The 13,547-nt window shown below is 41.3% G+C and overlaps 2 protein-coding genes across 5 annotated transcripts in view; one reads left to right on the top strand and one right to left on the bottom strand.

Moving 5' to 3' along the window:
* exoc4 (exocyst complex component 4) overlaps positions 1-1,828 on the bottom strand; it is a 108,212-nt gene extending 106,384 nt beyond the window's left edge. Inside the window, exons 1-3 of the mRNA XM_058077159.1 lie at positions 1,691-1,828; positions 1,000-1,189; positions 727-921 (exon numbers count right to left, since the gene is read on the bottom strand). Coding sequence (XP_057933142.1) covers positions 727-921; positions 1,000-1,189; positions 1,691-1,770 — 465 coding nt within the window. The 5' untranslated portion in view covers positions 1,771-1,828. The remainder of the gene's footprint in view (positions 1-726; positions 922-999; positions 1,190-1,690) is intronic.
* A 2,761-nt stretch (positions 1,829-4,589) lies between these two features.
* The window catches only part of chchd3a (coiled-coil-helix-coiled-coil-helix domain containing 3a), a 62,789-nt gene continuing 53,831 nt past the window's right edge, over positions 4,590-13,547 (top strand). For 3 of the 4 annotated variants that reach the window (XM_058077717.1, XM_058077718.1, XM_058077719.1), the window contains exons 1-2: positions 4,590-4,832; positions 5,293-5,866. In XM_058077717.1, the coding sequence (XP_057933700.1) occupies positions 4,752-4,832; positions 5,293-5,866 (655 nt within the window). In that variant the 5' untranslated portion in view covers positions 4,590-4,751. The remainder of the gene's footprint in view (positions 4,833-5,292; positions 5,867-13,547) is intronic. The other variant, XM_058077720.1, reaches the window with a different exon arrangement.

Genomic DNA, 13,547 nt, shown 5'->3' with positions numbered 1-13,547 from the left:
ACATAACAAAAAATACATTTGGAATATCAAAAAAAAGAGAGTTAGAGAAAAAATGGCAAGAAACTTAGTGTGGTTTTTCATCCAACAGGCTTTTAGGACTGCAGGGACAAGAATTTAACTTCTCGGAGATAAGCCTCTCTCAAACAGAGTTTGAGTTCAGTTTGAACTAAGCCACCACTTTCCAGCGAAAAAAAAAAAATCAGTGTAAAACTATTTTTGAATGTCCAGATCAATTAAAGGAAGCATATCTTAAGTTTTCAAGAAAAGCAGCGAAACGTCTGAGTGACTTTGAAGTCCCTTACAAAAAAAAACCCCGTCAAAGCCACCGAGCTCAGGTTGAAGGAAGCTCTGCTTCGTTCCACTCTCGCCAGGAGGATTTTCACGCTCCTTTTGTTCTCACCACCGCCTCCCACCTTCCACTGGAGATAACTCCATTCAAGCAGACCAATTATTGCCAAAGTCGGAAGATGTGTGGGAGTGACAGAGGTAGAGAGACATCACAGGGTCTGGTCGTCTGGCTGAAAAATGCACATCAAACACACCTGCGCAGCGTCACACTGCACTTGCGTGCACACCGGAATTTTAAAAAGCTACGAAATGGCCGTTTAGTGTGAAAGAGCACGGCGGGAATCAATCTAAAATGCATAAATATACAGTTTGTTGACTGTTCCAAAAAACTTAAAAATACTTTTGGTGGGATGCCGTCCAAATGTATGCAGGACTCACCAGCATATCAGTGGCATGGAGGTAATGCTTGCTAGCCATATAAGCCTCCAGCCGCTGAGGCACTTGCTTGATGCTTTCAATTTCATCCAATAACTGCAGAACGTGCTTGTGCTCGATGCCTTCGATCCACAGCTTCCTCAGCTCGTCACGTTTACAGTGCAGCAGCATCTTGCAGGACAGAAGATTCTCCTTTACCTGCAGAAGGAAGTGACTTCCATGTTATGCTGCTTACTTGTGCATTCATGTTTATATAATATAGCACAACGCTTCTACCTGCTTGATCTTGTTACGGGAGGTGGTGATGCGCTCGGTGATGCTCTGGTACGTCCTAATGGCGGTGGTGAGCTCGGCATAATTCTGAACGATGAGCTCATCGAGATCCCGGTCACATGTTTCAAAAGCTTCCTCGAGACGACCTTTTTCAGTCTCCCTGTCCTGGACGTCATCGCTGTTGGACAAAGTCCTGGATGGAATAAAAAAGTGGGAGACACATTTATTTGTATTAAAAAAATAAAATGATCACTCACAAAACGTTAGGGATATGCATAACTGTTATGCCAGAAAATAGCAAGCTGTGCGTTAAGTATGTATGTAAATATATCTGGAATAGCCATAACGTCTTGTGAGTAGTATATATACATATATTATGTATCAGTGATAGTCATGTACATAGTACACTAGAATACACAACGCAATATGAGGCACTATTGTAACCCTAAAACGCAATTTAACGTGGCAAAATGGTAATAACTGTAAAGATATAATCAGCTTGAAGACAGACAGACGAAATAATACAAAATTAACAATTAGCCGACAGAAATTAGCTAAACACACGCCGATGAACCAAACAGGAAGGACACAATGCTAAAACAGCTAAAGCGTCCACGAAGCGCAATCAGCCTCAAAATGCATTTTCTCCAAAGTTAACTTGATACAATGAAATAAAATATCTTACAAAAAGTACCTTATGACAGAAATGAGAAGACCAGAGGGGTCTTTGTTTTTGTTGACAGCTCCTCTGTATCGTCCTGTGTCGGTCGCCATCTTTCCCAGTTGCGGCGCCCAAACCGGAAGCACGAAGCGGGTGTTTCCCTCCAAAGGATTGTGGGAATTGTAGTTGAAATGGCGATTGCTTGTTTCGCGTCACTGTGGAGCAGATTTAAGACGTTTTTTGAGGGGGATTTAAGGTAATGTTTTTTTTATCGTAAATTTAAAAAATAATATTATCAGCATTACTACTTTAAAACATGTTTTTTTTAAATTAGGACCACATTTATCATTTTTTTTTACATATAAATCCCCCAGCACCTTTCCAGTTAAGGTTTACAACAGATGAGCCAATATCATGAATGGTTTTGGCTTAGGTTTACACCTTCCTGACGCATGTTTTCTGCCATTAAAATGCAGACAAATGTCCCATTACACCAGTGATGCTCCACATATTCCACTGACCACAATTAACTATGTATCATTATCTATTTCCTATTGTTTCCCATTTTCAGTTTTACAGATGTCAAGTAAATATGTCTGCTGTGTTAAAAGCCATATCTAAGTACTTCTTTTAATGCAATATTGATTTTTGACAGAACGTGCAGATAATAAGAGACCTCCTTTATTGGAAACGTTCGATCCATATCTCTTGAGATTGTAAAAGGAAAGCCAGCAGAGAGGTTTGTGCGTTGTTAATAGCCTCTTCCATTTAGAGCATCCATAGTGTTAGATTTGGCAGGGCTTTGCTTGGTCTTATCGCTGACAATCTTTGCTGTACCAATGACAATGGTAGGGCATTGATTCTTGGCGCAGGTCAATTCTTAGCAGTCTAGACCTTGATTGATGTGCCGGTGGAATGACGAGATAACATTGTTGGTGAGAGCTATACGTCTTTTCTCACCTAGCCTAAGAAAGGAAAAGATGCTGACGGTTTTCTTTGGAAAAGAAAGGAATCTTCTGGTCCGGGTTTAATTTTGAAGTTCTTATCGCCGAACCCTGCTGACCACTTCTCATCGGTCCAACTAATCTACTTGCCTTCTTTTCAGGCACCAAGGTCATACCGCTCACTTTGATGTGTGTTTGCACACAACTGATTGATTTGACTGTTGTAGAGCTTACCTTGTTGCCCTGTAAATGTCGGTTCTATATACAGTAAACCTCGGATATATCGGATTCAATTGTTCCCACTGGTTTTTTTTTGTAAAAAAAAAAGTGTTTTTATAGCAGACCCAGCTTGCAAAAAAATACAACAATCCGAGGCAAAAAGCAATAATAACAAACGTTATTTTCTGTTTCTGTTTACAATATCCAAGAATAATGAACTGTCATTCCTAATGATAGGCTTTCTACTCAAGGCTAATCAAATTGCCGTGTTATACTTTTATATCCTGCAAGGCTGCATGACTTTCTGGGACGTTTATGGTTTAGATTAGGAAAAGCAAAGCTATATTTTTTCATTTTGAAGCTGACAGGCTCCCAAACTTTGAATCAAATTGTAAACTGGAAACCCTAATATAAAAAAACATAAATGTCTTAAGGATTTTAGACGCAGTTAATGTTATTGTGAGCAATATATTTTTTTTTGGTACAAAGAAAGAAAAAAAAACAACAGATTGTTGTTGAAACTGGACGTGCTTGTACACTGGACAAAGATATTCTTTTTGTGTGCAAGAAGTGGAGCTGACAGTAATCTGGGCAGCATTCCAAAGCCATCAGCAATATGTTCTGTTCAGTCTGAATTACAATAGGTCATCTGTGGCAGATACGCCTCCTCCTTCCTCCTCCTCCTCACCTTCTGTCTTTAGCTCTGCTCCATAATTACCTCACAGTTGCATGCAATATATCTCCGCATTCTGGTCCTGACAAATGAAACTCATATCTACACTACTTGATATTCACCGCTTAAAATAACAAAACAAATATTTTTTCATGTTGTTGTAATTTATTCAACATGATGGACACTTGTAGCGTGACAACAACAACTGTGCAAGAAACAGAAGTAGAAGAAATAGAAAAAGTTCTCCCGTTCTGTGTGGAAGTGGTATATTTTTTGGCTTCTTTAGGTTAGAAGAAATGCCTTTGAGGCTAACTGGTTAATTTGCCGGCGGCACGGTGGGCGAGTGGTTGGCGTGCAGACCTCACAGTTACGAGACCAGGGTTCAATTCCACCCTCGGCCATCACTGTGTGGAGTTTGCATGTTCTCCCCGTGCATGCGTGGGTTTTCTCCGGGTTTCCTCCCACATTCCAAAAACATGCTAGGTTAATTGGCGACTCCAAATTGTCCATAGGTATGAATGTGAGTGTGAATGGTTGTTTGTTTATATGTGCCCTGTGATTGGCTGGCTGGCCACTAGTCCAGGTTGTACCCCGCCTCTCGCCCGAAGACAGCTGGGATAGGCTCCAGCACCCCCCGCCACCCTCGTGAGGAAAAGCGGTAGAAAATGAATGAATGAATGTTCATACACGGCGGTCGAGTGGTTAGTGCACAGGCCTCACTTGCTAGCTTGGTCGCGTGTTAATTTGCAGAGATCCTGCAGCGAAAGATTTGCGCAATGTGATGTAAACAAAGAAAAACTGGAGTGTAAAGGTGACTACAGACGTGTTATTTCATGTCTACAGGGCTCTAATAATGTTAAAAACCATGTTTAGAAAGTCATAACATTGAGTCCTATGCCATGGAAATGTATTTATTGCGGTCATAAACAATTAGAAGAAACAGAAGTATGGACATTCAAAACATGTGTGCGTTATCAAATGAATGGAGACACGCGAATACGTGAGATTATTATTTTTTTTTAACTTCCGGCTTCAAGGGGAAAACTGACCAATAAAAATCGCTGATGTTTGGTTTGGTAACGCTGTTGTCCAATCACGTGCGGTTTTCTTAACTACGTCAACCTACCAAACCGGAACAAATGCGTGCGGGCCTCTGACAACTCCGAACGCCTTCAAACTATTCTAAAACTCAAGTGAATGGTTTCGTTTTGTAATTAATGTAGCTATTTTAAACACATTTAGGGCGTTCGGTCTGACAATGGGAGCCAATAACAGTACCCGCCGTGTGTCGTATGAGTCAGACGAGAACGAGAACGTAACTGTGGTGAAGGGCATCAGGGTGAGTTGACTCCACACATGCTTGCAAAGCGTTGCACTATTGCTGGCTAAGATGAAATAATGGTTCCTTTGAGCATCTAGTGTTAAATTAAGGTATATAAACGTCACGGGAATGTTGATGTTGACGTCAGACGCTAAGTGTTCATAACCGTACAGAACCGTAAAACGCACAGAACTGCTGTAAATACTGTGTGTACATTACGAGGCCACAGCAACACCAACTGTAGCATCAACGATACATAACAAGACTGCGGTCACTTGAGCTGCTAAGTAGTTCAAAATGAAGGCTTCAAAAGTGAGCTTGCATGCGGTTAAATTTAGAAAAGAGAGGCTTTAGTCAGTCAGCTAAGACTTGAGTTGACAGGAGTCCCTTCAAAATAAAAGCATAATCCCATTTACGATAATGTTGTACTCTTTAGTGTCAAAATCCGAAATTAAATTGTGATATTTTTGATTTCCAGCTGTCTGAGAATGTCATCAACCGAATGAGAGAACCTGCTACGGCGCCCCCGTTTGTCCCAAATCCCAGGCCCGCACCTCCTTCCACCTTGATTCCTCCACCACCTCCCCCAGAGACCGTACCCACACCTTCACCACCTCCTCAACCCGAGCAGGTAGAAGCGCCCACCATTATTGACATGGTGCTGCCCTCTTCGTCACCTGCAGCTTTTGAGCCTCCCCTGCCACTAGCAACCCCTGCTCCTCCTTCTCCTCCTCCTGCTGCTGCTGCTGTTGAGCCGGTAACTACATGCTTTGCTTCTCCAACCCCCGCTGATGCAACCGTCCCCGCTGTGGTGAATACAGTAACCCCGCTTCCCCCTCCACTAATTGAGCCTACTGCTCCTTCACCTGTTGCATCCCCTCCTGCTCTCCTGCTTCCTGATTCCCAACCCCTGTCCTCCCTCCCTGTTTCTGAGCCTGTCACCACCCTGCCGCCACCTCCACAGGCTCAGGCTCCAGTGGGGCCAGTATCATCTTCTCCTGTGCCAGAATCTAGTCCAGTACCTCCGCGGACGCCTGCTGCTGCACCAGCCAGTAAGTTTTCCATGCACTTTGCAATCTAAACATATCTTCCACTGCTCAATATAAACTTGGATGCAGTCTCTTTGTCTCCGTGGGAAGAGGCGGGGCCGCTAGCATACACAGAGTTGCAATGTTAAAATTTCTCGCAGTTCCGATCTCGTGTATCGCCTCGAGTGTCTCGACACAGCCCTAGAAATAAGCCGTGGCATGTCCTCCATGACGGAGAGAAAAAGTTCTCCCATTCTGTGTGGAAGTGGTACATTTTTTTGGCTTCTTAAGGTTAGAAGAAATAACTTTGAGGCTAACTGGTTAACTTGTTAGCCTGGTCGCTTGCTAATTTGCGGCCCTCTCGAGACCCTGCAGCGAAAGAGTTGCGCAATGTGATGTAAACAAAGAAGAACAGGGGTGTAAATGTGGTTACAGGCGTAATATTTCATGTAATTTTATCAAAATATTCAATTTATTCCAATCCAATTCACTTTATTTATATTGCACATTTTATAAACAGAGTTTTCAAAGTGCTGCACAGACTAGTAAAATAAAAAAAGTAAAAATAAAATACATTAAATAAAGGTACAAATTGAATTTAATCCAAAAAAAGATCAAATAAGAAATAAAATAGAAAAATATATATTAAAATATTAAAAACAAGAATCAAAGCAATAAAAGTATAAACAATCCAATAAAAAAATAATAAATTAAAAAAAATAAAATAAAATAAATAAAACAGTGAGTATTAACAGTGAGTCCTATGCCATGGTAATGTATTTATCGCGGTCGTGTCCGGAACCAGTTAAACGCTATAAACGAGAGGCCAGTGCATAGTTAAAAAAACAAAACTAAACATTTTTTCAATGCAACTCCATTCGCCGTCATTACTTTGATTGACATGTTTACCTTTTAACGTGGGCACACAAGCTTGTGTCTTATCCTCCCTACACGAAACAAAAGTTTATCATTATTATAACAGTGCACTTCTTCACTGTAATGACTCATTTCATTATGACTTACATAAGCATGCAATGCTTCGTCAAAGTTAATTAGAGGTTACACGAGGATGAAGTGTCCAGGGATTAATTTTATGTGCGGCTACATTTTGAATTTTAATCATGTTTATTGTGTGGGTGTTTGCTCTAAAGCTTTTTTGTCTTCAACGTTTTAATATAACTATATATTTGGACTGCATAATTAGTCTTCATTTTTTTTTTATGATTCATTGTCAGCCTATGATTGCTAAAGAAATGATCCATTCTTTCCCCTATTAATGTCAATAAAGTGGTAATTAGTCGTGGCTCCTCACTGCTGCTTGTGCACGTTTGACATGCACAAGTTGACTGGATATAACTAGCAAACTGTTTTAATGGGTTAAAACACGCGGCTGTTGCACCTTTGCAGCATCTTTTAGTAACTTTTACTTCTTAATTCTCCTCTTGTGTTGGGGTCGGCCCGTTTTACATTTTAATGCATAAAAAGAATTATAACATTTGTTTATTGCATCAAGGCTTTTTGACTTTGTCAGGAAACTCTATTTAAAAATAAATAAATAAATAAATAAATAATTTTTACTACTATTTTAAAATGGTCTGGTTTCAACATGGTTATAATAATATGACTATAAAGCAATATTTTGAGCCACAACTGAAATCATAAGTGTACAATTAGCCAACACAATGACAACCAGCTCCTCTTCTCATCATGTAAGCTTCAGGGGATTCTCATTTTGACCGCTTTTCCAGTATACCAGCAGAAAAACAATTGTCCAGACATGTGAGGTGAATTCACTCATTTGATTGGCTGATTTCACATTTACAATTTGGATCATGGGCAGCACGGTGGATGAGTGGTTAGCGCGCGGACCTCACAGCTAGGAGACCCAGGGTTCCATTCCACCCTCGGATAGGATAAGAGGATAAGACGTAGAAAATGAATGAATGTTGGTGAAGTATCCCTTTGTAGTAGGGAACTGATATTTGCCTGAAACTAACCTATGTTCTACTGCTGACTCTCCGGGTACTCCGGTTTTCCTCCCACATTCCAAAAACATGCTAGGTTAATTAGCGACTCCAAATTGTCCATAGGTATAAATGTGAGTGTGAATGGTTGTTTGTCTATACGTGCCCTGTGATTGGCTGACGACCAGTCCAGGGTGGACCCCGCCTCTCGCTCAAAGACAGCTGGGATAGGCTCCAGCACCCCCGCGACCCTCGTGAGGAAAAGCGGTAGAAAATGAATGAATGACTCTTGTATTCACTTTTAACTACAGTACAGTTAGGAGACCCAGGTTCAATTCCACTTTCGGCCATCTCTGTGTGGAGTTTGCATGTTCTCCGGTTTCCTCCCACATTCCAAAAACATGCTAGGTTAATTAGCGACTCCAAATTGTCCATAGGTATGAATGTGAGTGTGAATGGTTGTTTGTCTATATGTGCCCTGTGATTGGCTGGCTGGCCACCAGTCCAGGGTGTACCACGCCTCTCGCCCTAAAGACAGCTGGGATAGGCTCCAGCACCCCCGCGACCCTCGTGAGGAAAAAGCGGTAGAAAAAGAATGAATGAATGATATATGTTCTATATCCCTCAGTAATAACCAGGTAACAACCTTCAATTTATGAATATGATTCTTTTGAGGTTCATTTTTACCATTTTTGGAAATTGAAATTGAGGGGTATAGTGACAAAAAAGGCCTACATGCCCACACCAAAAGTATTAAAACCAACATTTTCATGAATGAGGAAGCCTAAGAAGGTAACCAAGACATGAGAAGCAAATTTGATGGTAACTTAACGGTATTTTATACACGGGTCAAAACCGACCCGTTAACCTAAGAGATGATACCAGAAAGCTAACACAAGAGGAAGGTTAAATTTTGAGTTTCTCCTTCCTGCTGCCGACTTCGGTATCAGGCAGAGGACATTTGAATGTTGCTCATTACGCCACACAGACAAGCATGTGGGCTGCCGAGTGGGCACAGAGTGGCGTTCGGGGGGGCGTGGGCAGGCATCCCCATCCTCCTTAGCTGTGCCCAATCGACACGGTAATTAAAAAGGCCAACTTATGCCATGCCACAGTGACTCCGGTGATTAAAACGACACCTCTGCAGCTCGCCACAATAAGCCAAGGAAGGAAGGAAGGCAGGCCGGCCGTGGTCGATGGGAAATGTGCTGCATTTTGGATTTGCCCTTCCTTGACACCAGACAAAATTTCGAGTGATCGCAATCTGACAATTTAATTTACTCACGTATAGTGTGTTACACAAAAGCATGCTTTTATTTTTTTGCTGTTCCCCTGGCAACGGTCTTCCTATCCAATTAAGTGATCCCCCCTCATTGTTTGTGCTAATTGGTTTTCAGATTAAAAGATAAATACAACAATAGCTTGCTGTATTTTGAAATGTGTTGCATGCAGTTGGCGAGACAATGTTATTTCATAGCGCAACAGTGGCATCGAAATGGCGGCGTGTTTTCCTCGTCATGTATGTGAGCAGTCCAAAGTGCAAGTTGGCCAATAGCGTGCATAATTAGCAGTGTTTGACCACAGATTCTCACTTCTGAATGCCGGGGAGAGGATGATATTTGCACGTTTTAAAAACGACATTTTTTAATTTATAGGAAAGGAAACCATGGCTGCACGGTGGTTGAGTGGTTAATGCACAGACTCGAGTTCAATCCCACCATCTCTGTGTGGCGTTTGCATGTTCTCCCCGTGTATGCGTGGGTTTTCTCCGGGTACTCCGGTTTCCTCCCACATTCCAAAAACATGCTAGGTTAATTGGCGACTCCAAATTGTCCATAGGTATGAATGTGAGTGTGAATGGTTGTTTGCCTTTTGCCCGAAGACAGCTGGGATAGGCTCCAGCATCCCCCACGATCCTTGTGAGGATAAGCGGTAGAAAATGGATGAATGTTCATACTTGGCTGCACGGCGGTCGAGTGGTTAGCGCGCAGACCTCACAGCGAGGAGACCCGAGTTCAATTCCACCCTCGGCCATCTCTGTGCGGAGTTTGCATGTTCTCCCCGTGAATGCGTGGGTTTTCTCCGGGTACTCCGGTTTCCTCCCACATTCCAAAAACATGCTAGGTTAATTGGCGACTCCAAATTGTCCATAAGTATGAATGTGAGTGTGAATGGTTGTTTGGCTGGCTGGTGACCAGTCCAGGGTGTACCCCGCCTCTCGCCCGAAGACAGCTGGGATAGGCTCCAGCACCCCCACAAGGCAGAGATGGCCGAGGCTGGGAATGAACTCGGGTCTCCTAGCTGTGAGGTCTGCACGCTAACCACTCGACCGCCGTGCAGCCAAGTATGAACATATTCCGTTTATTAAAATTGATTGCAATTAGAACATGCAAACTCCACACATAGATGGCCGAGGGTGAGATTGAACTCGGGTTTCCTAGCTGCGAGGTTTGCGCACTAACCACTTGTCCACCGTGCAGCCCAGCTCTTTTCATATTTTCACATATTTTTTTAATTTTGTAAGAAGGCATTTAAAGCCTTTGTGGACACCGATGAAAGAAAGAGACAGAAATCCAGTTACCGTATGGTGTGTGTGTGTGTTCGAGTCCCAGAGTCCCTGGCTGGAATCTGTCTATAGTGTTCCAACTCACAAAGAACCACTGCCCAGTCACCAACACATGGATGCTTTGTTTGGAATGACGGAATGGAATGGGGTACCATCATAACCGAGACATACTTTTAGCAAGTAGTACTACTATAGTACTACTACAGTTGTCACTCATTTATCATGGTTATTGGCTCCAGACCAGTAGAAGAAGTATTAATAAATGAGCTCAAATAGCCCCCAAAAAATGGTTGAATGACTTTTTACTTTTGCTAAGCCTATTTTGCAGTACTACTTTAACGCCAAAAGATGTACCGATTCCACCTCGGTCAAGTTGAAGAACCTGTCCACCTTCTAAACCGTACTGTAAATATTCATCCATGGGAGGCCCGCACGCTGCACCGCGCTAATAGTGTGCTCTACACCATTCCGCTATTCCCACTGGGACTCCCAGTGGAGTCGAACTCTTGAAGTGTGGACCCTTTGCTTTTGACAGCTCTTATTATGGAGAGAAAGGCCTCAACTGTCTGTTAAGAGCATTTTGATGAACAGGAGTGTGAGGTGAAAAAAAAAAACAAAAAAAAGGTAAATGGCACCTGTCTGCTCAAGGCTAGAGGAGTTTTTTTTTTTCATCTTTGAGCGCGGTGAAAGGTGCGCTTTGACTCCGCCGGAATCGTGCGGGAGTGTTAATGTTACAGATTATGCCTTCCACGCGGGTCCCGGGGGTTAATGAAAGTCCTGATGAGAAATGCAATTTGCCTTCGTCTATTATCTCCACCGGCAATAGTCGCCCGTGTCTTTTTTTTTTTTCTCCCGCGTGAGGTTTTCCACGGGGCACGCTGATTGGTGGCGAGGCGAGGAAAAGGGAACGACGGGGGCCGCACGTCTAAGACGATGATGAGTTTTTAATCTTTTTAACATTTACATGTCCTACTCGGGATCGACCGGGCTCTTGTCGAAGTGGGACTACGCCAGACGCCGAGCAAGGACCCCCGGAGAGTGTTTATCATATCAGGCGCCGGTCTCTCGCTGACCTCCGTGGGTGCCTGCTAGCTACCGCAGCCGTCTCCCGGTGAAAGCACGTGGCGATAAGTGGGGAGTTTTTTTTACAGCTCACCTGAACTCTACGGACTTTTAAATATTACTGTTCCATTCGGAGTGCTCGGACAAATGGTTTATATTTCCAGTGTAAATAGGGAGCTTTTAAAGGGCAGTTGAAATGCCGGTTTTACACGCTGGGAGAAAACCGTCGGAATGATGATGCTTGAACTCTTAGGTTGAAGAGTCGTAGTCCTCCTCAACATCCCGGAATGGAAAAAATTGTGTTTTTTTCTTGGTAACACATAACTCTAGATTTTGACTTCAAATCATCTTTGGAGGTTTTGCTGATTTTGATAGTTTGGGAATGACACCGGACCCAACGAAGGGGGCAAACTAGTCGATGGAAAACTGTACCAGATAACTCAGAAAAAGTATGATTAATTTTTAGAAATTATTATTATTATTTTTAAAATTATTTTTATTGTAAAATATTTATATATTTATTGCACGATAAAAAATTTTTATAGGTAAGTAATAACTTATTGAGTGTTACCTGTCACAATATTTTCTGAACCTTATACAGTTTATGATTGGAACGTAGATCTCTGGTCATCATGCCAGTCTTGGATGCAGTTATGAAAAGTATGAAAATTAATTAGATTAAAAGTTTGGCCTTCCTTTATCGCCCTTGCTTTCATTTCAATCCTGAATCTTATTATTATTATTATTATTATTACTTTATTAATTTAATATAAAAATAATATTAATAATAAAATGTTATTATTAGTAATGTAATGAAATATTATTGTATTAATTTTTATTAATAAATAATAATAATACAATTTTGTTATTAATTTAAAATTTAAATTAAAACTTTATTAATTTAATAAAATAATAATAATAATAATTTAACATAATAATCAAATTGTATTATTAATGTAATGGTATTGTATGAATTTTTATTTTGCTAAATTATTTGGTTAATTAAACAAATAATAACTTTGTTATTAATTTAAAATTAAAACATTATTAATTAAATCTAATAATAATAATATAACATAATAATAATACAATTTTATTATTATTAATGTAATAAATGATTGTATTGATTTTTATTGTACTAAAATTGTTTTATTAATTCAACAAATAATAATAAAATCTTATAAAAATCTTATAAAATAAAATAAATAAAATCCCAAGGGAGGCTTTGGGATTCTAGCTAACTTTTTCCTGCTGACCACACACAATTTGGCGTGCATGGGAGCGACTTTAGAAAGCACCAATGGAACATAAAACTCCCTGAGCTTTTTTTTATTTTATTTTATTCATATAAAAATGTATTCCAAACATTTGTGGCAACCGAGGGACTGGTTTATTTGTAACATCCTCCTCCTAAATGGAGCATGGCTGATCCTGATAGAGTCGTAATGAAACACCTCTCTGTTGCTGATCAATGATGCTTCTTGCTGCTGTCAAACCCGACAGCTGAGGCATGAAGGATGCTTTTCCCGCAGTAGCGTCGCCTCTCCATTGCACTCCGCTCATCATATTTTCTGTCCCTTGTTACTGACACGGGTGGGGTGGGGGGTCGAAACTTTACAGTTGGCACTTTGTTTTGCTTAAGCAGGTGAGTCGCCCCAGAGCCAAGTTATGAAGCATGGGGGTGTGCTAAAACTGCCGGGGCAAGGTGAACGGGATTATTATGATGGACGGTAGTAGGGGGAGATAAATGCTAACGAGTGTGGATTTTATGTATTCACCGCGAAGCTGCTAGTGCTCTGGAAACCGGAATGCTGCCATCTTTTCTGCATCAACAACACGGGCGCATCGTTCTGCAAAAGTGCTACAAAGAGCGAACAAGCAAGCCTCAAGCTAACTCTATTTGAGGATCACACACACGGGGATGATCATGTTTGATTTTCCTCGTTAGATAAGCTGTCAAGATGGGCTGTGAATCGGTTGACCTGTTGATGTTTAGTTTTGAGTTTCCAAAGATGATCAGCACCCAGTGTGGTCATCTACTACCATGTATTCCTTCTTTTGCCTTGCATTTTAATGGGCAAATACAACCGTCCCTCGTTTAGTATTCTTAATT

Source organism: Doryrhamphus excisus, chromosome 7, assembly GCF_030265055.1.
Source record: "Doryrhamphus excisus isolate RoL2022-K1 chromosome 7, RoL_Dexc_1.0, whole genome shotgun sequence".
NCBI lineage: Eukaryota > Metazoa > Chordata > Actinopteri > Syngnathiformes > Syngnathidae > Doryrhamphus > Doryrhamphus excisus.
The sequence above is the reverse complement of the archived record's forward strand: the minus strand, read 5'-3'. Positions and strand labels throughout refer to the sequence as shown.